The sequence below is a fragment of the Panicum virgatum genome, chromosome 7N (assembly GCF_016808335.1).
Source record: "Panicum virgatum strain AP13 chromosome 7N, P.virgatum_v5, whole genome shotgun sequence".
In the NCBI taxonomy this organism is placed as follows: Eukaryota; Viridiplantae; Streptophyta; class Magnoliopsida; order Poales; family Poaceae; genus Panicum; species Panicum virgatum.
The window spans coordinates 1165479-1188164 of record NC_053151.1 but is presented as its reverse complement, the minus strand read 5'-3'; the positions used below and the strand labels follow the sequence as shown (position 1 = coordinate 1188164).

Sequence of the window (22686 nt, the reverse complement as noted above, 5' to 3'; positions counted from 1 at the left end):
TTCCCCCTCCCCGGCCTGCCCCGCGATCCGCTCAGCCCACGAAGCAAGCGCCCCGCATAGGCCCGCTGCCAGCAGAGCACGCCCCCGCTTCAGCGCGCGCGCCACCGGCCCAACCCGCGCCCCAGTCAGCCCGGCCCCACCTCATCCCGCGTTGCGTACCCAGGCCCACCTGCCAGCGCACCGCGCGCTCGCGCGTCGCCCACGCCCGCTGACGTCGTGGCCCCACCTGTCAGCCCCTTCCAATTCTCTTCCGTTGTATCAGACATTTTGTCATTAATGTTATAAATAACATTCGTATTTCGATTTATTATGTCTTTTTACGTGATATGTGCTATGATATGCTGTTCATTCTGTTGTATATACGTGTGACTTGATCCTGGCACGTATATGATTGCTCGGTTTATGTTCTTTTATAAACCGGGTGTTACAGTTGCACACGAAGACTAGCATGTCGAGCCCACCGCTACCCTGTCTGAATTTCTCATGCAACGTCGTCTCTTTTTTAGCGGTCCACACCAAGACTAGAATGTCGTGCCCACCGGTGCCCTGATGGACATTCTCATGCAACGTCATCATTTTTCAAGGGTTCTGCGGGATCTTCAAATGAAACGTCGAGCCCACCGATACCCTAGTTGACTTCCTCATGCAACGTCGTCCCTTTTTAATGGTTCCACACCAACACTAGCATGTTGGACCCACCGGTGCCCTGCTTGAATTTCTCAGGGAATTCATTTGAAGATCCACTAGCATGTGGGGCCCACCGGTGCCCTGCTTGAATTCCTCATCAAATTAATTTGAACATCCTATAGAACCTTTGAAAAGGGAAGACGTTGCATGAGAAATTCAAGCAGGACACCTGTGGGCCCGACATTTTAGTCTTAGTGTGGACCCCACAAAAAGGGACGACGTTGCACGAGAAATTCAGACAGGGTAGCGGTGGGCTCGACATGCTAGTCTTCGTGTGCAACCACTCAAAAGTGAGGAACTTGATTGCAGGTCGGGCCCACCAGTGCCCTAATTGAATTTCTCCTGCAACATCGTCCTTTTCGAATGGTTCCACACGAAGACTAGCATGTCGAGCCCAACGGTACCAATTCCTCAGTGAATTCATTTGAAGATCCTGCAGAACCCTTGAAAAAGGATGATGTTGCATGAGAATGTCCATCAAGGAATCGGTGGGCACGACATTCTAGTCTTGGTGTGGACCGCTAAAAAAGGGACGACGTTGCATGAGAAATTCAGACAGGGTAGCGGTGGGCCCGATGCTAGTCTTCATGTGCAACCACTCGAAAGTGAAGAACTAGATTGCAGGTCGGGCCCATCGGTGCCCTGCTTGATACGGCCACCAGAGTGTCAACGACGGCCATCAGAGTGTCGAAAAGGAAAGGAGATGGACTAAGATCTGATCACTGACTAGGCAAGTTCGATTGTTGTACTCACACGGTGAGCTTCCCATGTAGCGTACCGTATCGGCATGTACCGGTGTGTAGCCTCCCATATCGAGACGTACCGATGTGCCGTTGGCAGTTGTAGTCTTTAGGTACGTTCTCTCGTATCTTGGCTATCTCGTAGTGTGGCATTGGAGCCAACTGCGACCATCAGAGTGTCGAAAGGGAAAGGAGATGGACTAAGATCTGATCACTCGCAGGGCAAGTTGGATTGTTGTACTCACACGGTGAGCTTGCCACGTAGGCTATTGTATTAGCATGTAGCAGGGTGTAGCGTCCTGTATCGGGATGTACCGGAGTGTAGCGTCCCGTATCGAGATGTACCGGTGTGCTGGTGGCAGTTGTAGGCATTACGTACGTTTTAACGTATCGTGGCATTAGAGCCAATGGCGACCACCAGAGTGTCGAAAGGGAAAGGAGATGGACTAAGATGTGATGACTCGCTGGGCAAGTTGGATTGCGGTACTCACACGGTGAGCTTCGCACGTAGCGTACCGTATCGGGGTGTACCGGTGTGTAGCCTCCCGTATCGGGACGTACCGATGTGCCATTGGCAGTTATAGTCTTTAGGTACGTTCTCTCATATCGTGGCTATATCGTAGCGTGGCATCGGAGCCAATGGCGACCACCAGAGTGTCGAAAGGGAAAGGAGATGGACTAAGATGTGATAACTCGCTAGACAAGTTGGATTGGTCTACTCACACGGTGAGCTTCCCACGTAGGCTATTGTATCAGCATGTACCGGGGAGTAGCGTTGCGCATCGGGATGTACCAGAGTGTAGCGTCCCGTATTGAGATGTACCGGTGTGTAGCGTCCCGTATCGAGATGTACCGATGTGCCGGTGGCAGTTGTAGGAATTAGTACGTTCTAACGTATCGTGGCTATCTCGTAGCGTGTCATTGTAGCCAACGACGGCCATCAGAGTGTCGAAAGGGAAAGGAGATGGACTAAGATGTGATCACGTACTAGGCAAGTTCGATTGCTGTACTCACACGGTGAGCTTCCCATGTACCTTACCGTATCGGCATGTACCGGTGTGTAGCCTCCCATATCGAGACGTACCGATGTGCCGTTGGCAGTTGTAGTCTTTAGGTACGTTCTCTCGTATCTTGGCTATCTCGTAGCGTGGCATTGGAGCCAACTGCGACCATCAGAGTGTCGAAAGGGAAAGGAGATGGACTAAGATCTGATCACTCGCAGGGCAAGTTGGATTGTTGTACTCACACGGTGAGCTTGCCACGTAGGCTATTGTATCAGCATGTACCAGGGTGTAGCGTCCCGTATCGGGATGTACCGGAGTGTAGCGTCCCGTATCGAGATGTACCAGTGTGCTGGTGGCAGTTGTAGGCATTACGTACGTTTTAACGTATCGTGGCATTAGAGCCAATGGCGACCACCAGAGTGTCGAAAGGGAAAGGAGATGGACTAAGATGTGATGACTCGCTGGGCAAGTTGGATTATTGTACTCACACGGTGAGCTTCGCACATAGCATACCGTATCGGGCTGTACCGATGTGTAGCCTCCCATATCGAGACGTACCGATGTGCCGTTGGCAGTTATAGTCTTTAGGTATGTTCTCTCATATCGTGGCTATATCGTAGCGTGGCATCGGAGCCAACGGCGACCACCAGAGTGTCGAAAGGGAAAGGAGATGGACTAAGATGTGATAACTCGCTAGGCAAGTTGGATTGGTGTACTCACACGGTGAGCTTCCCACGTAGGCTATTGTATCAGCATGTACCGGGGAGTAGCGTCCCGCATCGGGATGTACCAGTGTAGCGTCCCGTATTGGGATGTACCGGTGTGTAGCGTCCCGTATCAAGATGTACTGGTGTGCCGGTGGCAGCTGATAATCCGGAGTCTGTTAAGCTTGGGCACTACAAGGTTATCGAAGAGATTATGATTGGGGAGGACAGGCTAATTCATTTCACTGGGGTTGAGATGGGACAGGCTTGCACCATTGTCCTGCGGGGAACGAGTGAGCATGTGCTTGATAAGGCCGAGAGGTCCTTGCATGACACCCTATGCATGCTGTCCTAGACAAATCATGGGCAGTGTCGGAGACATGCAGAAGCTAGGTATTCAAGAGTCGTTCAAGGCAAAGTAGGCCATCCTTCTGTCCGCGGTAGAGGCGGCAGAGATGATCCTCAGGGTGGATGAGATCATAACCTGCGCCCCGCGCAGAAGAGAGGATACCATTCAAGATCTTTCTCATCTAAACTCGCCATAAATAAGCAACATATTGAGAAACAACATAAGATTTTTCAAAGTTGATCACATTCAGAGTTACATTCAGGAGGTTGTACTGATGGTATCTTCATATTTGCATCCTGATTCTTGCTACCAGGTTGAAAGACGTCCGTTCAAGCACCAAGCTAGATGGTGTTTGAACTTGTCCGTTCAAGCACCACTCTAGATGGATTTTGAACTTGTCGATTAAAGCACCAGGCGAGCAATCTAGAACAGCGAATATTCCATAAGAACAAGACATGGTTCTACATATTACGGGTTATCACATCTCACAATACATTACAATGCCCTACTAATTACGGGTCCTTCCTAGCTAAATTATTACAGGTTTAGAAACACATCTCACGATACAGCTAAATCCAGCACCCATACGTGGAATTAGGCACATACTACAAATTAATATTACAAAGATATTAAATCAGGCATGCTAGGTTTTGCCCCCTTCTCGTCCTTCGCGTCGCATTTTGTGGCGACGCTGCTACCACAACATGCCACGTCGATCGTACATGATGACCCTGGGCAGCTGAAGCAGCCTAAAAGCCATTTTGCTAGCTTCTTAATCGGTTTCATCACTAACCGTGGGTTTTGTGAGATATATGAAATATGAACAGAACCACCAAATAAAACACAGAGAATTCGAAAATTCATCAGCGGACAAATCCTAGTATTGCAACAAATACCCCTTAAGGATGGCGGAGTCGGAGGGGTGGTCTCGGCGGCGGCGGCGGCGGCCCGGACGGGCAGCGGAGTCGAAAGCGTAGGGGGCGCACAGGCGAGGGATCCGCCGGTTTCTGTGAGAACCAGGAGGGATCCGATGGCTGATTCAGTGGGAGGTGCTGCTACAGTATCTGCGTGGAGGCCGGGAATCTGCAGGGAAGACGGGAGCGCAGCGCTATGTTCCATGCCGCCGAGGGAATCTGCAAGGGCGGGGGGAGGGCAGCGCGCAGACGAGGGTTCACAAGACAAACAGGGGAAGCAGACGAGGGTTCACAAGACAAACAGGGGAAGCCCACAACAGAGGGCTAAGCGAGTGTTCATTGCGACTGAGAGTATCATTACTTTCAACATTTAACCAACAGTAAATATTCCATTCTACAGCGAGGCATATTTGGTGCTCCCCCAGAAATATTAACATACCCAAATGTAAATATTCTGTTTTCTGGTCAGGAATAACCTTCGCCCTAAACCCAAATCCCTTCCATTTACCTTCGCCATCCCATCCACACCCCCATCGAGATCAAGTCAATAGCCGGATTTAGTGTTTAGGATCTAGGGTTTCCTAGGAATGGTCAGGCAGAGAATGGGCACTCACACCCTGGCGGGCGCCGGCCGGCCAGGCTGGAAGCTCAGCCTCGTGGCCCACCCGCTCCCATCCTGTGACCTCCTTCACACGAGCCAGATCAAGCTGATATGAATGTTCGAACGAGTAACTTGGTAGATTGGTTGCTCGGCTCCACTTCTAGTTTTTTTCCGCTGCCTTCTTTGCTGTTCTGCTTCTTCCATGCTTTTTTCACGTTCCATTTCTTTTTTCACGTTTCTGAAGCTCAATGTTGTACACATGGTGACTTCGGTTCTTTTCAGTTTCAGGTACAATTTTTACATGGTCAATCAGTAACATGATGTATGGGGCATATGGAATCAAAATTCTATGATCGGTGAGAGTTTTTTCCATCTCCCTGAACATCATGTCTACAACATCGAAAGGCTTCTCAGTCAAAATATGATATAGTATGACCCTAATGTCCTTGTGAGTCTTATCTCTACTTCCAGCCCTAGGGTAGATGGTTTTTCTCACCAGACGATCTGCTGCACTAAAAAGCCCATCCTTTTCAAAATTGTTGAGCATGACTTCTTGTGTGTGAGTTAACTTATCCTCAATCTTACTACTGTGTTGGGGATCACCAAGTAGTAATTTCTCACAAAATCCCTTAGTGACAGTAATCTTCTTATTTATGCCACTCATCCATGTCAGGGAGGTCCTACTTGGATTTATGTAGAATGTTGAGAAGAACTGTTTGACTGTTTCTTCATGCCAATCATTTCTTATACCCATCAGTTTACGAAGATTAATGTTCTTACATTTTTTCTCAACATCAAGCATCTCTTTGGACTGCTTCCTGCTTTCCTAATCGATCCATCTGTTGTCCAATTTCTCTTGCTCGGTGGACCAAAAACGACCATCTCTTGCAGATCTGGCCTGCTCGTAGGGGTTTGCCTTTTTTGCTCTTTTATTGTCCTTCATTGCGTTTGATCCCTCAGCTAGTTGGGTCAGCTCTTCTATAATCACGTCATTATCCTCTACTGTAGCTTCTATTGCCTGTGCTTCTATTGCCTGTGCAACTTCTGGTACGGCAAGTTGGTCTTTACAGAAAGGACAGGGCCTCTTCCTTGAATGAACATGACTGGGTGAGAATTCAACGTTGGCTTCATCTATTGCGGTCCCTACTGGGTTGTTAACTGCAAATTGGTCGCATTGTGGTAGAGATAGACTAGAAACTTGGTCCTGACCCATATCTGAATTTCTTTGCATATCCCCAGGCAAGGAACCAATGTTTTCTTCCTCTATTGTTGCATCTACTCGTCTGTCTGCTTCATTGATTGTGGCCTCTATCAGGATGTCACCTGTGCTCTGTGCATATATAGCAAACTTTCTGAAATGACTAATGGCTTCAGCAAGATGCATGTCTAAGTGAGCATGAAAGAGCAAATTGTGTTCCTTTGCATCTTGGACTACCTTAGACCATATTGAATTACTTCTCAAGAGAGTTGTTTCATGTCCAAGGATCCAAAGGTGTTTCCTACGAGTTAAATAATTCATTTAAATAAAAAAATGAATAAAAATGTAGTGGAATATTGATTTGTCAAAGATTCAAAGGCATTTCTTGCCAACAAAAAAGGAACAAAAGCTAACATACCTTGCTCTTGTCAAGGCCACATTAGCTCTCCTATCAGAATCGAGAAAGCCTATGTTCCCACCATGATTGCATCGAACCATTGAAAGTATTATTATGTCCTTCTCATCACCTTGACATGAATCAACGGTTTGTACTTTAACAGAAAGAAACTCATGTTCCTTAAATCTATCAAGTCTTTCTTCCAAATCATTCACTTGGGCTGCATATAGAGATACTACACCAACACTGATTTTCTCCTCCTTATAGGTGCATGCTGCAGTAGAGTTGGACCAAATATATAAGGATCAGCCATAAACGAATCATATTTAATAAACCTCCAAAAAGTTAAGAGACTGTACTTTTAGCAAGTCTGTCAACGATCGTCTCTGCAACAACAGCTTCAGCCTCATTTACTAAACTCATACCAATTTGTTTTTCTGTACCTTCTCTAACATTAATGAATGAATAATGATCAAAATTATGACCGATAAAAATGTTGGGCACTCCACTAGCCTCAGTGCGATCTTTAATCATTCCACTATAAAATGTTTTATTTGGAAAGTTGCTGATGTGAGGGTGCATTCTATATTGCTCATCGAGTAACAGCTTGTGGTGGCCAATTTCACTCAATCTCTCAAACAGGCTTCGTCCATACTTAGCCTCTTCAGCAATCTAGAAATTTGGAAATTAGCAGAAAGGAGAAAAAATAGGAAATAATAACAGGTAACATAAGGAAAGATTCAAATGGTTTTATAGTGAAGACATACCGGGATCTTAACCACTGGTTGTAGCTGCTTGTCATCCCCAATAAGCACCACATGTTTTATCCCACGAATTGCGAGAGGGATCAGCGACTCACATTCTTTTAGGTATGCTGCCTCATCAATAACCAAGGTGTCGTATTGCTGATTTTTTGTGAGCCTAGATGAACCACAAGGAGTGCAAAATACAAGTTTTGCATTTTCCAAGAGTTTGTTCCTAGCATGTTTTTCCTTTGCTCGATGGTCCAATAAAATTTTTGATAGGTTATTATTAGTGTCCATATGCTTATTACTCCCAAACATAATGACGTCAACAAGTAAATAGCTGGTTTCAGTGGACTCTTCAAGTAGACAAACAAAACGAGAAGCCAATTGTACGAGAGCTGTGTTGGTTGGAGCACATACAAGAGTTCTATGTGTCCTTAGAGACTTTAGAATCATAAGCAGAAACACTAAAGCTGTTTTAGTTTTACCTGTGCTAGGTGGCCCCCAAATTAGACGTACAGAATGCTTTGAACATTCAGAGGCTGAAAAGCAACTTTCCACTGCATCTCTCTGTGATTTATTCAATCCAAAATCCTTATCTGTGAATTTTCCATCAGCCTGCAGCATATTGTCCACATTCTCATTTCTAGCCAACATGGCATCGACTATATGTGGATTTTCTTTGAAACCTCCTGTAATGACTTCCCAACTATGTGCAAAAGTGATCAGATTAGTCAGGTGCATAACTTGGTAGGAAGTTTGGTCATTTGGACTGCCCCCATATGGTGACTGCGACAGCCAGACATGCATTGATGCTGGATAGTCCTCTACATGGTCGTTGACCAAGGTAACCACTAGGATAGTGCAAAAGGAGCCAGCCTTGATAATTTGGTCGCTTGAGTTCAATCCCCTCTTTGACAATAACATGATATCTCCTCTTTTTGGCATATCCTTTTTCATTACCTTTCCCAAAATGAGCTTGACTTCGTATTTATTTGGCCTGCTGCTGTTCTTGAGTTTCTCAACATCTAGGCCAACATTTAGGCCTATGGATATGGTATCCATGCCAGAGCAGATTTGATTCCAAATCTCTTCTATTGTTGGATAACGAAATGCCTTTGTATAGACCAGAAGGTTTTCAAATTCATTGGGAATCGTCTCCACCTGTAGTAACATGGAAACCATGAAATGGAGATGTTTCAGGTGCCAAATAAGGAATATTGCCTGTTGGGAGAGGCTCATACCTTAAAAGGGGCCCGTTGCTGCTTCAAAATGTCGTGAACTGACCATGATAGCACCTCTTCGAACAAAGTTTGGCCAGGTAGCATTTCGATGATTCTGGTGTTCACAAAATAAATTAGAATCCCGTCAATTAATAAACCAAAACACCTATAATCAAGGAGACCTATAAACCAACATACCTGATGGTTTCTCAATTGAATTTTACTGCCAAAGGTGAAAGGGGCATATATGGTTAAACAATTTAGGCCAATTTTACAAGATCACTACTAAAGTCCTAACAGGAAGGCTGATATGGAGAGGTTAGACCTGTGGAGACTAAATTTTTGGAGTGATAATTCTACTGCCAAAGGTGTTAGGGGCATCTATGGTTAAACAATTTAGGCCAAATTTACAAGATCATTACTAAAGTCCTAACAGGAAGGCTGATGATCATTACAAGATCATTTACAAGAACCAGAGTGATTACATGAGCTTAAGGTATCAGGGAATAAAGGAATCACGTGTTACATGAGCTTAAGGTGGTAATGATCTCCATATGGCATCTAGGTTTTGGAGAGGAAAGGTTTTTCACAAAAATGGATTAATTGGATGATGGAAGCTACAAAGGGTGGCAGAGTGTGTATTGACATAAATGGAGAAAGGGGAGAATTTTTTTTAGGAGTGCTAAGGGACTCAGATAAGGGGAGAAAATAGGAAGGCTCACAGGAGAGAAATCGAAGGACGGCGGCCGCGAAACGGCGTCTAGGGCGTCGTGGAGCTTCAACCGGCGGCTAGGGCGGCGGTGCTGGGCGGTCGAGTTTGAACGCGCCCTAGAAGAAGAGGCCGGCGGCGGCCGCGAAACGGCGGCTAGGGTGTCGTGGAGCTTCAACCGGCGGCTAGGGCGGCGGCGCTGGGCGGTCGAGTTTGAACGCGCCCTAGAAGAAGAGGCCGCCGGCGGCCGCGGCGGCGCTGGTTCCCCACTCGTCCGATCCCAACCTTCTTGTCTGAACTCTTGTCTGATCTCCCTCAGTCCCAAATCGTTATTCAAAAAAAAATTATTGTGATTTAGTTGAGCATATACTACCCTCCGTTTCAAAATAATTGACATTTTTTACTTTGCAATTTGTTGCATGGCAATTAGTGTCCAATCATGGTCTAACTAGGTTTAAAAGATTTGTCTCTTGAATTTTGTCTAAATTGTGTAATTAGTTTTATTTCTATATATATTTAATGTCCCATGCAAGCGTCTAAAGATTCGATATGACAGGGAATCTTGAAAAATTTTGAGAAAAATTTTAGAATTAAACTGGGCCATTGTCGTTCCCAACTCACCCGTTTCAGTTGCAAGGTGGATACACGAGCGACCCCCGAGGGCATGATGGCGTCGGCGTCGGGGGCTGCCTCGGGTGTTCCCCCTGATGGGGACGCAGTTTCCCCGGGGTACAGGCACCGATCCAAGAGGTGCTTGGACCCTAGGGTACACACACTGATCCAGCGGACGACTTGATCCGTTACATCGGGCGCCTCACCGTTGATCTGATTCATTCCTGGCTGCCCGACCGGTGGGGGTCGGGATATGAGCCTGACCATTCCTACAACTATTGCAAAAGGTTGCCCCACCCACACATGCAAAAAAAATACCCATGCATATGGTCGTTGATTTGCTGCTTGACCAGTAGCGATGATGATGAACAATGCAGTTGATGACTTAAGCACCGTACCAACCCATACAGACATACGTGTCACAATAATTTTAATTTACACGAGACACTCAAAGATCCGGATGGTGGATGAAGGGGGCGGCACAAAGCACCACTACACTACTGCAGCTCGTAGGGGCCTCCCTGTGGCCGCCCTTCGCCGCCTCTACAATCATAGCCGATCCTGCTCTCCGGATCCTCGTACAGTAGAACCAGATCTCTTGGCACATTGCTGCAAGAACTGTTCCGCTGCCGCCGACTGCAACGATCCCTTGGCACTCACACCAGGGTTTTAATTTCCGACCGGACCGGCCTAACCGCCGGGCTCCGGTATCAGTTTACCGGTCCGGTTAGGCCGGTTACATGTCGGAACCGGACAAAACCCCGTTTGAATTTGTTTGAATTCAAATCTCGGCGTTCAAACGGTACGGACCGGTTTACCGGCCGGTTTGGCCGGTATACCGGTGATGTGGGAGGGGCAGCTCGAACCGGTATACCGGTTAGTTTTCCGCCGCTTGAAAAATAGATCCCGGTGTAAAATAAAAGAAAATTTCGGCATGAGCTATGCACATTTTAATGTAAATGACCATACCAAAGCAACAAGTTTTAATCATACATACAAATACAATAGTAATAAGCGTGCATACAAATACAGAGTCATACACCTAGACACATGAAACGAAAGTTCAACGTAGAAATGGGAAGACCCCCATTTGGGACGCGGTTTGGTATTCGGCGTTGGACATCAAAGCGATACCTCGCACTCTAAGCAGCTCAGCCTTGTAGTGTTGCCAAGTTTGGCCCGTCCACGCCGATGTTGTCTGCCATTCCTGAACTAACATAGTGTAAAAATGGGGGTCTTCCCATTCGTACACCCATCTCGTCGGTGGCTGCATGCTGATGTCAGGAATGGGATAGTGAAAAGAGTGCCTCGAATCGCTGTAGGAGGAAGAAGAGTGATGTGGACTATCATAGTCCGTTGGTCCACCTGTTCTCCTCTGCGATTGCGGTGCTCCATGGTCGGTGTCCTGAGTAGCATGTGTGAACTGAGTCTCCCCTGCAATCAACCATATTTCATAATTAGTAGTCAATAGTCAGAAATATGTGTCTATTTGTATGTGCAATGTATACCTGTGAAACGAACACCACGAGCACGACCACTACCACCACCAGCAGCATCAGCACCACTACCACCACCACCAGCATCAGGCTCAGCACCGTCACCATCATCACCATCATCACCATCATCGGCCGAGCTGCTATCCTCAGACTCCTGATATGGAGGACTACACTCACCTTTGCCATCATCAGTCTCGGTGTCGCTGCTCACTAGTTTTGCTGTTCCTTTGCCTTGCCACCACCAGCACCAACTCACCACCGATTGCGTTCCTCATCATTGTATTCAACTGACCATGATTGTGTAACCAATTTGAAATTCGCTTGCATTGCTTGATCATAACACCATGTTCAGGCCTTCGAGCTATATCCTTCAACATCAAATTGACGGTGTGTGCTAGACACGGTGTCCAAACTATGTGGTCATACACGTCACTTAGTAGTTCGTTGCATGCTTTTTTGTAATTCGAGCCGTTGTCGGTGATTACATGCACGACATTCTCCGGTCCAATCTCTTCCACCACCTTTTGAATCTCCTGCAATGGAAGACATATTGTTTAGTAACATGTCAAAACATACACCATGCGAATGGAACATGTTTAGGGACTACCTTGAACAAATATGCAGCATCTTGAGTTCTTCCGGTCGCATCAATAGACTTATGGAACCACATGACCCCATTGCAATATATCAAAAAGTTGATGACACTCATCCTCATCGAACCAGTCCATGAATCACACATCAACGTGACGCCAAATAAGGGCCAGTCTCTCTGAAACTTTACGTACCTCGTCTTCAAGTCTTGCTCGTTCTGATCAAGGTACTTGCCATCAATATCCCGTCCAGTGGGTGATGCGATACCTTCACCTGCAAACCATATGAAAATCATGAGATACAAGGATGTACGCTCATAGGTATCATTGCAATGAAAGAAAACTTACCCCACTTTTGTGTCTCCCTGACCGCACTGATAAAGTATGGACTGTCAGCCTGTCTTCCAGGAACTCCTGCAATATGGAAAAATTTTGGCCAAGCTTTACCAATAGCTTCCTTTGCATTCTTACCCTTCTACGTCCAGGAGCCTGTATCAATCCTTGGTTGCATCATTACTCTTCTCCCACCAGCTGCCAAGTTATAGTCCTCCACCACAGGACTCTCCCTCTGCGAAGTGGACCTTCGAAACATTCTCTGCATAACATTCCCCCTCGTCGAACCACTACCCCCTCCACGCTCATATGCACCTCCTCTCTGTTCCACCCCCCGTCGGAACTCTGCTTCCGCTCTTGATAGATCCATGGCACGCTGCACCTAAGCTTCCTCATCTTCTTCATCACCGGGATAGTTTCCCTCCGCTGCAGCCTTCTCCCGTCTCAACCTCTCTCGAGCCCGGTCAACAGTTGCCTTCTTTGCCCTATCCAACTCCCGTTGAAAGAAGTCCCGCACATCAGGTGGCACATTCCTGCAATGGACCACCTCCGCCCCGCGCCCAGCCAAATGTTGTTTCAATCTAGTCGCACCACCTCCTCCTTTCTGCGTACGACAATAGTTGCATCGCCATCCGGGATAAAGATTTTCCCCGTGTTCCCATACAACATCTCTGCTTGCCATTGTCTATCTGCATACATGGACAACAAAAATATATCATCTAATATTCTAACTCCTAAGTCATAGTGTCAAAAATCATCTAAATACACCTAAATCCTAAAACATTCTAAATCCTAAAACATCCTAAATCCTAAAACATTTTAAATCCTAAATCTTACCTACATTCTAAATATACCTAAGTCATACACCTAAATCCTAAAAAAATCATCTAAATACACCTAAATCCTAGGGAAAAAAAACCTGACCTGCCGGCGGCTTACCGCCGCTCGTGGCGGTTTACCGCCTAACCGGGCTGGTAAACCGGCGTCCAAGGGCGGCTAATCGGTCGGTACCGGTAGATCTGGTACCGGCCCGGCTTACCGGTGTGGGGGACCGGTTAGCCGCTCTTAGGGGCCGGATGGCCGGGTCAGGGCGGCGGACGGCGGGTGCTGGCGGCGGACAGGGGTGCCTAGGGGGCGAGAGGAGCGGACGGGGGGCGGTTGAGGCTGCGGGACACTTGGGGATAGGTTAAATACGCTGTGCCGCCGATGGGCCTTAATGGGCCGTCGTTTTTTTTCTTTTTTGATTTAACTTCTAAATTCCGCAAACCATACTAAATGATCAAATATTTGGGAAAATTTGACACCATTAGATTCGTCGTACCTTGAAATATTTTTAGGAATTTTTTGAGAATTTTTCATTTTTATGAATTCAAATTTTAAAATTTGGCCGGTTTCATACCGGACCAAACCGATACCGGTCCGGTTACCGACGGTTTGGTAAACCATGCTCACACCTCCTTGCTCTACGCGAGCTCAATGAATTTCTTGCACCTGTACCACAAATCGAATTAACCAACGTACACAAAGGTCCACCATGGCTACGATGGAGCTAGCTAGGATACACGTAAGTGAGGATGGCGCCGGCAAGGTCGGCCGGCCACCCAGCAGATGCCGCCACGATGCCCATCGCTCAGTGCAGGGAAGGGAACTACTGAAAAAGGGAGGGAAAACATGTACAAGTTTCAGCGACAAGCTAGCGTGGCCATCGACAAGCAGATAGATTGCAAGGGAAGAGCTCACCGGCTGCCGCTGGCTGCTCCACGCGGTGGTAACAGACCTACTGTGGATGAGGGGCCTTTGTGGGGCCTGTTTAGTTTCCAAAAATTTTCACCTCGAACAGCGTGCTTTTCCCTTTGGACAAATGTATTGAGCACTAAATGTAATTAAATAAAAAAACTAATTACACAGTTTGGATGTACACGTCGAGACGAATCTTTTGAGCCTAACTAGTGTATGATTAGCCATAAGTACTACAGTAACTCACATGTGCTAATGATGCGTCAAAGGCCTCAAAAGATTCGTCTCGCGGTTTCCAAGTGAGTTCTGAAATTAGTTTTTTAATTAGTGTCCGAAAAGCCCTCCCAACATCTGGTCAAAGTGCTGATGTGACACGCAAAAATTTTTGCGTTTCCAACTAAACCGCCCGGCCTTGTTTAGTTGCATCCAAAATTCCAAAACTTTACAAGATTTCCTGTCACATCGAATTTTTCAACGCATGCATGAAGTATTAAATCTACACAAAATAAAAAACTAATTGCATAGTTTGCTTGTAAATCACGAGACGAATCTAATGAGCCTAATTAATCTATGACAAGACAATAATAACCAAATACAAACAAAAGTACTACAGTGTTTTACACCCTAAAATTTTTGCAACTAAACATGGCGCAGATATTAAAAGAGGGGCGTCGGCGTCGCGCCTGGTCCTGGACTAACGCAGCGTCCTAGGCACACGCTACTGCAGCGACCAGTCCTGTCACATGCTGAATCTTTAATTCTTTTTCACACGCAGAATCTTTCTCAAGCCTTTCTCAAGCAGGAGCGCGTGCAGCCTAAGGGGCCCTAAAGCATGGTTCGGTCAGGGGCCCTAAAGCTCCGAGCCCCGGGCGGACTGAGGCTCCGTCTTCCTCCCCCACTCCCTTGGTATTAAAAAGGGCAAGTGGGATGTCCGTGAGGGAGAGGACAGGGATTCCCTATCAAACTTCCATCTTCACATAACACACCATTGTCGGGGCGCATCCCTCCCTCCAAGCGTCTCCTCAGCCTCCACCTCCAGCCTCCACCACACCGGAAGGAGCCACCGTCACACAAAGCAAGCAACTGGTAATGTATCTCAACATTTCTGAACATTACTCTCCTCCTATTTTTTCCTTCTCCTCTCACTACCTTCCCCTCCACTGTGAAGATGGATGTTTGTCCTCAGTGCAAACGGGAGTTGTCGGACCTTACCAAGGTGTACGATAACGTTGTCAGACCAAGGTTCCTTTCAAATTTGATCATGAACTTTAGAAGCCATTTAGAAGTATTTGTCACTTTTCCGTATTGTAATAATAATCATTTTTAATTTTATATGTTCCAAAGCGGCTCCATTGCAGAGCATATAGCTGAAGCTGCACAAGGATGTGATCCATGTGCACACATGTTGTTTTCGTGGTTATCAACCTCGCAGCCCCTATCCTCCTCTCTCGCCACAGCAGGATCCTCCTCCACAAGGTACACCACAGCTACCTGCTCCTCCACAAGGTACACCGCAGCTACAAACTCAGGTCGTAGGGGAAGAAAGTGGCTAGAGGATGTGGAGAAAAAGATTGTGGAGGTCCTTATCGAGTATAGGGAGAAAAACCATAGGTTGCCACGTTCTAATGAACTAGTAGATCTGTTTCAATCTATCCTTCCGTGAAAATATGTTGATCAGGAAAGAATTAGAAGCAAAATACGGAACTTGAAGAAAAACTACGAGAATCTACGCAAGAAGAAGGATAAGTTAAATGCTACCGAACTTAACCGCTACGAAGTGATGAGCAACATCTGGCCATCGGCTAACCATGGCGAGTGATAAACTACAAGTAATGACTTCTTCCTAGTTACTTTTTCTCCTTTATGTTATGCATTATACGCATGGTTCAGTGGCAAATTCATTTTGTGAGAACAATACTCTGCATTATCGATTCTGTTGCTCTCTTGAGATTTTGCACCATCTGTTGGTTCTAAAGCTTGTATTATGATCTAGATGATGGGATTCAAGTTTCTGTGGCCTGTTTTATTAGAGCTGGAACGAGTAAGCTCCATTTCTGGGTCTCAATTAACTGATTAAAACTAGATGTTCAGTGATTCTACAAGCCAAACAACTTAGATGTGCACTTATGTTTTCTTTGACCTGTATACATCCTAGCTAGTTCAATTGCTATTCTCCAATTAAATCTCAGTAATTTAAAATTACTTTTTGGTGAAAGAGTAATGTAAAAATTATAATTGTTCTATATTAGTGTAGAAGTAGCAGATGCTTCTTGGCTTGCCTAGTGTTTTTGGCAAACATTAGGCTTAGTTTTTTCTACAATAATTTGGAAACTTTTGGTTTCTCTTTTACCTGCAACTTGGTGCCCTGTTCAAATTGTTCAGATCATGCTTGCTTGCTGAAACTGGTTAGGTTAGGTTCTTGCCTGCAGCTTTGATATATCTACATAGTAACTCATATTACATATTTAAGGTTCCTGATTGTTACACTTTAAATGGTTTTCTTAGGATACCTTGCAGGTGAGATGGCATCCAATAATCTATGTTGCTTTTGTTTAATTTGGATGGTATTACTATTAATATTGAGTTCATCCATACAGTGTCAGCATGATTGCACTGATGGAATGGTGATGCTAGATTAACATGGTTTATGGAATCTAAAACTGAATTAAATAAGTGATGCAAAAAAAAGAAAAACATCAACTAGTAATATATGCTATATTGGAGAAATCAGAAGAGTTGTTTTGGTGCCTGAAGCTTCATTTTTTTTTTCCTTTCTGCAGCTAGCACCATTGAATCTTGGCTGTCTTTTCCTATAAAGTATGCTTTGATTCCTAATCTTCTGATTTTTTTCACATTTTATTTTGATATCCAGGATGGATTCTGGTATGAGGCCAGTGCATATGATGCCTATCAATCCGAGAACAAGGTGGGGGTACCATCTGGTGTTTTCAGTATATTAGCACTTTAATTTTCCTGACACCGAGACGCACAGGGACGGGGGGCCGCGCGGACCGCGCGGAGGGAAGTGCTCGGACGCTCGGACGCACCTGCAGGCTGGCTCGGGTATGCCGTGTCCTCTCTCTCTCTCTCTCTCTCTCTCTCTCTCTCTCTCTATATATATATATATATATATATATATATATATATATATATATATAATAGAAAATTCTCACCGTAACATGACACTATATTTCATGCAACGTCCAATAAAAACGACAATGTGTAGAAATAGAGTTTTGTAACGTCGACACCGGCCTTTTACAACATTTCAAGATTATATTTGCGATATTTTTGAACTAAATTGCAAAATTGGACACAATATTTTTCTAAAAAATTATGGAACAAGTAGAATTAGTCCATTATATTAAAAAGATGTAACATGTCAAATAAATCAACTATTTAAATATCTAGAAATAATTGTTGCAACATCATTTCACATCTTAAAAGTATTGAAATGACCACCGCAACATCACCTATCGACCTATTGAATAATCTTACATCAACTACTGCAACATCAATAACTTAAATTCTTACTTGAACATCATCGTATGAGTGCCATAACAAAAAAAAATCATGTAAGAAGTCCACTACAACATCTGTCACCAAGGTTGGAGTATTTTTTTCCCACTGCAACATCAAGTCGGACCTATCGTAATTTGTTACGTGCAAAAAATTTCCACTGCAACATTATTGTGTTGGGTAAGGGCGTCCGACGATCGGACATCCTAATGCTGGCATTACCGATTTTAATTTCAGGTCCCCACAGGTTAAAAACCAAACCCGCACCCACCGGGTCCCATTAGGAGCAACACGTGTGATGGGAGGCGAGAGCGAGACTTCGTGGAAGGCCCATAGTGGCCCACGATGGGCTCGCCCCCCACCACCGCCGCCACGCCGCTCGTCGAATTGCCCCCAACCCTCGGAAACCAGAAACCATAACCCTAACAGCCTCCTCGACCACTAACCCGGCCGATGGCGACCCCGCTGCCGGCCACTCCCCCCCCCCCCCCCCCCACCTCTCACACCTCGCCAGTCTGTCACCCCCACCCCTATCGCGAGAAAGAAGAAGAACAATACATGTGCCCACCTGGGCAGACTGCGGTGCTTTTGGGACGCCTTCACTTGCACCCGCAAGCATGACGGGGAGCATTTGCGCCCCCGCCCCCGGCATCCCCACGAGGCCAAAACGCCTCTGTCCTGGCTGGTAATGGGGCTGGTATAGTGGATTTTACAGTGGAGAAGGCTACAAGCCCAAAGAGCAGCCATTTCTTATTTCTACACTGCCAAGCCCAAAGAGTAGCCATTTCTTATTTCTACACTGCCATTTCTTATTTTCTTCGCGTTCACAATCAACAAATTTCTTAATTTCTTATTGTATAAAGTTTAAAAAGGAAATGCCAAACGTATAGCACTAGTTCAAAATAGTGTGGACCGTGAACAAAATAAACTTAAACACAAGACTTACTGCTTAGAGGAAATTCCTACAGTACATGGCACTATATAAAAATACAATTCCTCATATAACACTATAAAATTTTGTCTTCCTTATTTGACATCGAGATTTAACTCATGTTTCTTTCTTGACACTTCACTTATATCCATTAGGAACTTCCGTCAAATTCAATCTCAATTTGTCAGATATTCAGTATTTGGACCAAAAATACTCCTATTGTATGGAAAACCTGTGTTTTTTCCTTGAATAATTATCTAATAAGTTATTAAAATAATTTGTTGTGAATCTTTTCAGAAAATTGTCATAATGTGCAGCTTTATATTGTCCTTTGGATAATTCACAACAAATTATTTAATTTAATTGTTGCATGTTCTATACATTTCACCTTATATAACAAGAACTTGTGTACTTAAGGCGTGTTTGGTTGGGAGCCACAACTTGCCGCGCCACGCACGCCCACGCCACGCTACAATGCCGCCATGCTACAGTCAACTGCAGGAGCTATGGCTGGTTGTGGTGCCTGAAATGCCCGCCGCACTGTGTGGCGTGGTGAGCTGTGGCTCCCAACCAAATACGCCCTTAGATGCAACCACATGAAACTCATCATATATCACTAGATAAAAAGGAGGGGCAAAAATATCTTTTGGGTGGGATATACTAGCCAAACTAACTGCAGTGTCAAGAAAGGAACGAATAATATATCCCGATGTCAAATAAGGAACATAAATGTCAAGAAAAATATCAAGAAAGAAATGAAAAATAAATCTCGATGTCAAATAAGAGGCAAAAAAAATTTAGTGTTACACATGAAACTAGATTTTTATCCAATGCCATATAGGAAATTTTCTCTACTACTTTTGCCCTCTTGTAGTCGACATGTGAACTGATGAAATTCAAACATCTCATAGTTTTAAAATACCCATAAACATCAAAAAAAAATTGCACTGAAATTCAAACCAAACAATATCCAAAAAAACACAGCATGATTTTCCACCTTCGCACGTTGATCAAAATATCACCTTCCCATTGTAAGGCACTAGAAGTGAGGTCCGGTTTCTTCAGAAACAGTAAAAAAACTGATGATGCATACTAGAACCCTACAAATATTCATGTCAATGGGCACCTAAGCCTTACAGCAGGTTATAGATACAACGAGCAGTGAGACTAGAGAGAAGCCGGTCAACATGACAAACACGCAATCCACCTCAGGGGTGGTTCCATAGTTACAAGAGACCGGCAAGCTACAACATGCTAGCAGCAACATTTCATCAAAACATCACTAAAATGTGAGCAGTCTATAGAGATCTGGTGACAAACGCTGAGACATTCTCGTCTTAGAAGGAGGCTCTGAACTGATCCCTGCTGGAAGAATATAAATGGCATCAAATAACGATGTGCTTGCACAATTACAGGAGCTTTGGTTAAATAGTCACAACAAGAATGTTTTATAGACATGAGAATATGGGATATCTGCACTAACCCTGAGGAAATGATGCTTCCAAGTTGGTTATCCCACAAATACAACCATCCTGTGATAATGCATTCAATGAATATACCAGCAGGAGGAACAACTTTAATAAATCATACTGCCAAAATAAAACTAGACTAATTTTAACAATTGCATAACACTTATGTGCTAATCCTGGGCATCATTGTTCTATGATAGTAATGGAAATTTAGACGAACAATTATGCTATCACTAACCGGGCCATAGGTAATGTTTTGGGATCCCGGATCCAGTCGTGCAACTATCAGCCGACCTGAAATGAAATTATTGCTTGGGTCAAAATAGAAAAAAATGTTTTGCACTTTGCAGAAGCAGAAATCTTAAAACCAAACAACTCACCTGATCTGGATTGTTTAATTTTGACAGATTCAGGAGTGGCAATAGACAATGACTTCGACTTACTGCGAGTAAGTGGAGACCGATGCAACTTAGATCGTTTCATTTTGACACATTGAGAAGTGGCAACAGACAATGCCATTGACTTACTGCGAGTAAGTGGAGAGTGGTGCACCTTAAATTTGAGGGAAATTTAAATGAGTACATTTTGGATGCAAGCTAGACAAAATATACTAAAATCATAATATACAATCAAATTGCTTCAAAAAATAAAATATCCACATTGTTAGAGACAAAATTATTCCAAAAGAGCATGTAGATCAAATCTTTATGATTAGACCAAAACAGAAATACACCAAACCTGTTGTAATGCCTGTTTCTAACAATCAAATTTACCTTAAAATAATACCAAATCATGTGTAGTTCTATGAAAACAAATGTGAAAAACTGAAACATAACAGCTTTAGCATCAATACTTAATATATTCAAATCCACCTTAAAATTCCTGCCCAGTTTTGTTTTGGAAGAGCACATAGGTTGATAGGCATGCCAGTTTTAAGCAAGCGGGGGCATGGAGATGCGTGGTGAGTGGGAGTGGAGGGAGAAGCACCTGATGCAAAAAAAGGTGGCTGTAGAGACGCCGATGGAGGCGATACTGCTGTCGCGAGGTCGTCGGAGGAGATCGGCAGGCGGCAGCGGCGGCGGCACTTACCCGCTCGACCGCACAGAGTTTTTTTTTTTTTGAACTCAGAAAGCTTGTTTCCATTAGACTTCATCTCTAGCCAGGTCACTGGAGACTAGATCGGAAATAAAAGTGGGGGCTTGACTCATGAACACCGATGAGCCCGAGCTAACCACGCTCGCCTCATACATTGCAAGGCAATCTGCCACCTTGTTGCAATTCCTCGGGCAATGCCGAATCTCACAGTAGACGAACTCTGAGTCAATCAAGTCTCTGATTTGCTTGAGAAGGATGCCATCAACACTATGATCAAGATCTTCATATGTCAAACCCCGCACAAGCTCAGTCGCATCAGTCTCAAGGATGATTCTTGTCATACCCAAAAGTGTTGTTCTTTCCAAACTATAGAGGGCTGCAAGAGCTTCGGCTTGAAATGAAGTTGCCACACTACATAAGTTACCACAGCCACCCTCCAAAAAAACTCCCACACTATCCCGAACAAGAAAACCCCATCCTCCCTTACTTGTAGCAGATTTGAAAGCTCCATCAATATTAATCTTATACATATCTTCCGGAGGTGGTTTCCATTTTTTGGGTGTGGGCCGCATCATGCTTTTATTTGTCTCCTTCTTAGTGAAATCAGCCACGTAGAAAGTCACCAAAGAGCAAAATTCTGGGCAAGTAACCATTCTTTCCCCCGCGTTAATCTTGTTCCTTGCCGACCACCATCTCCAAAGAAACACCACAACTTGTAGCTGGATTGTGACTGAGATGGACCATATTTTTTGCATCATATCTTTGCCCGACTAAGAGGTTGCTAAAATTTGGCGCTGCTCCTCAAGGTTCAGTTCTCTCCAATACTCCTTTACTGCATGGCATTTGAAAAACAGGTGCCTAGAATCTTCATCAAACCTATGGCACATGGGGCACAGGGGGTCATCCTTCAGCCCTCTACGGAGCAAATTCCGCTTGACCGCCAAGGTGTTGTGAACTAAACGCCATATAAACATTTTAATCTTGTTTGGCACCTCCATACTCCAAATCTTATCCCATCTAAAAATAGAATGCCCTCCTGGCCCTGAACCTGATGCATCTCTGCCCCGTGTCCTCTCCCTTATTTGAACCACCAACTTGTATCAAGATTTCATAGAGAACAGCCCTTTTTTATCAAAGTACCAAGCCAGTCTGTCCTCCACATCCGGATTCACTCTCAACTTAAGAATAGCATTAGCATCAAACTCTGAGAAAATGTCATGCACTAGAGATTCATCCCATGAACCAGAGCCCGGATCGATCAATTCTGCAACCTTGGATAATAATGTTTGCCCTCTCTATGTAGCTGGCCGCCTCGTATTCCCAAGTGGAATCCAAGGGTCTGTCCAAATATCCACAGACTCACCATTCCCTATGCACCAAATAATCCCATCATTAAGTAACTTCACCCCTTTTAAAATACTCCTCCATGTATATGAGATCCCATCACGTGCTTCACACTGCAAGGTACTCCCATTAGGAAAATATTTGGCTTTCAGCACTTGAGCACACAAACTATCTGGGCACACTAAAAGACGCCATGCTTGCCTAGCCAACATGGCCATGTTGAATAGATTGAGGTCCCTGAAACCCAATCCTCCATTGTGCTTAGCGAGAGTCAACTTGTCCCAAGCC

The 22686-nt window shown here is 44.8% G+C and overlaps 3 protein-coding genes across 3 annotated transcripts; all 3 read right to left on the bottom strand.

Annotated features, from left to right (window-relative positions):
- Positions 1-5825: 5825 nt before the first annotated feature.
- LOC120682946 (probable helicase MAGATAMA 3) lies at positions 5826-7359 on the bottom strand. Its single transcript, XM_039964953.1, has 4 exons — positions 6954-7359; positions 6616-6868; positions 6435-6498; positions 5826-6329 (listed from the first exon to the last, which is right to left on the bottom strand). The coding sequence occupies exons 1-4, from the start codon at positions 7174-7176 to the stop codon at positions 5826-5828; spliced, it is 1044 nt and encodes a 347-aa protein (XP_039820887.1). The 5' UTR covers positions 7177-7359.
- Positions 7335-8825, bottom strand: LOC120682944 (putative ATP-dependent RNA helicase ECM32). The gene is made up of 2 exons (XM_039964951.1): positions 8585-8825; positions 7335-8504 (listed from the first exon to the last, which is right to left on the bottom strand). The coding sequence occupies exons 1-2, from the start codon at positions 8666-8668 to the stop codon at positions 7335-7337; spliced, it is 1254 nt and encodes a 417-aa protein (XP_039820885.1). The 5' UTR covers positions 8669-8825.
- A 10666-nt stretch (positions 8826-19491) lies between these two features.
- LOC120681721 lies at positions 19492-20816 on the bottom strand. The gene is made up of 4 exons (XM_039963344.1): positions 20340-20816; positions 20198-20253; positions 19974-20022; positions 19492-19852 (listed from the first exon to the last, which is right to left on the bottom strand). The coding sequence occupies exons 1-4, from the start codon at positions 20476-20478 to the stop codon at positions 19773-19775; spliced, it is 324 nt and encodes a 107-aa protein (XP_039819278.1). The 5' UTR covers positions 20479-20816; the 3' UTR covers positions 19492-19772.
- Between the last annotated feature and the right edge of the window lie 1870 nt (positions 20817-22686).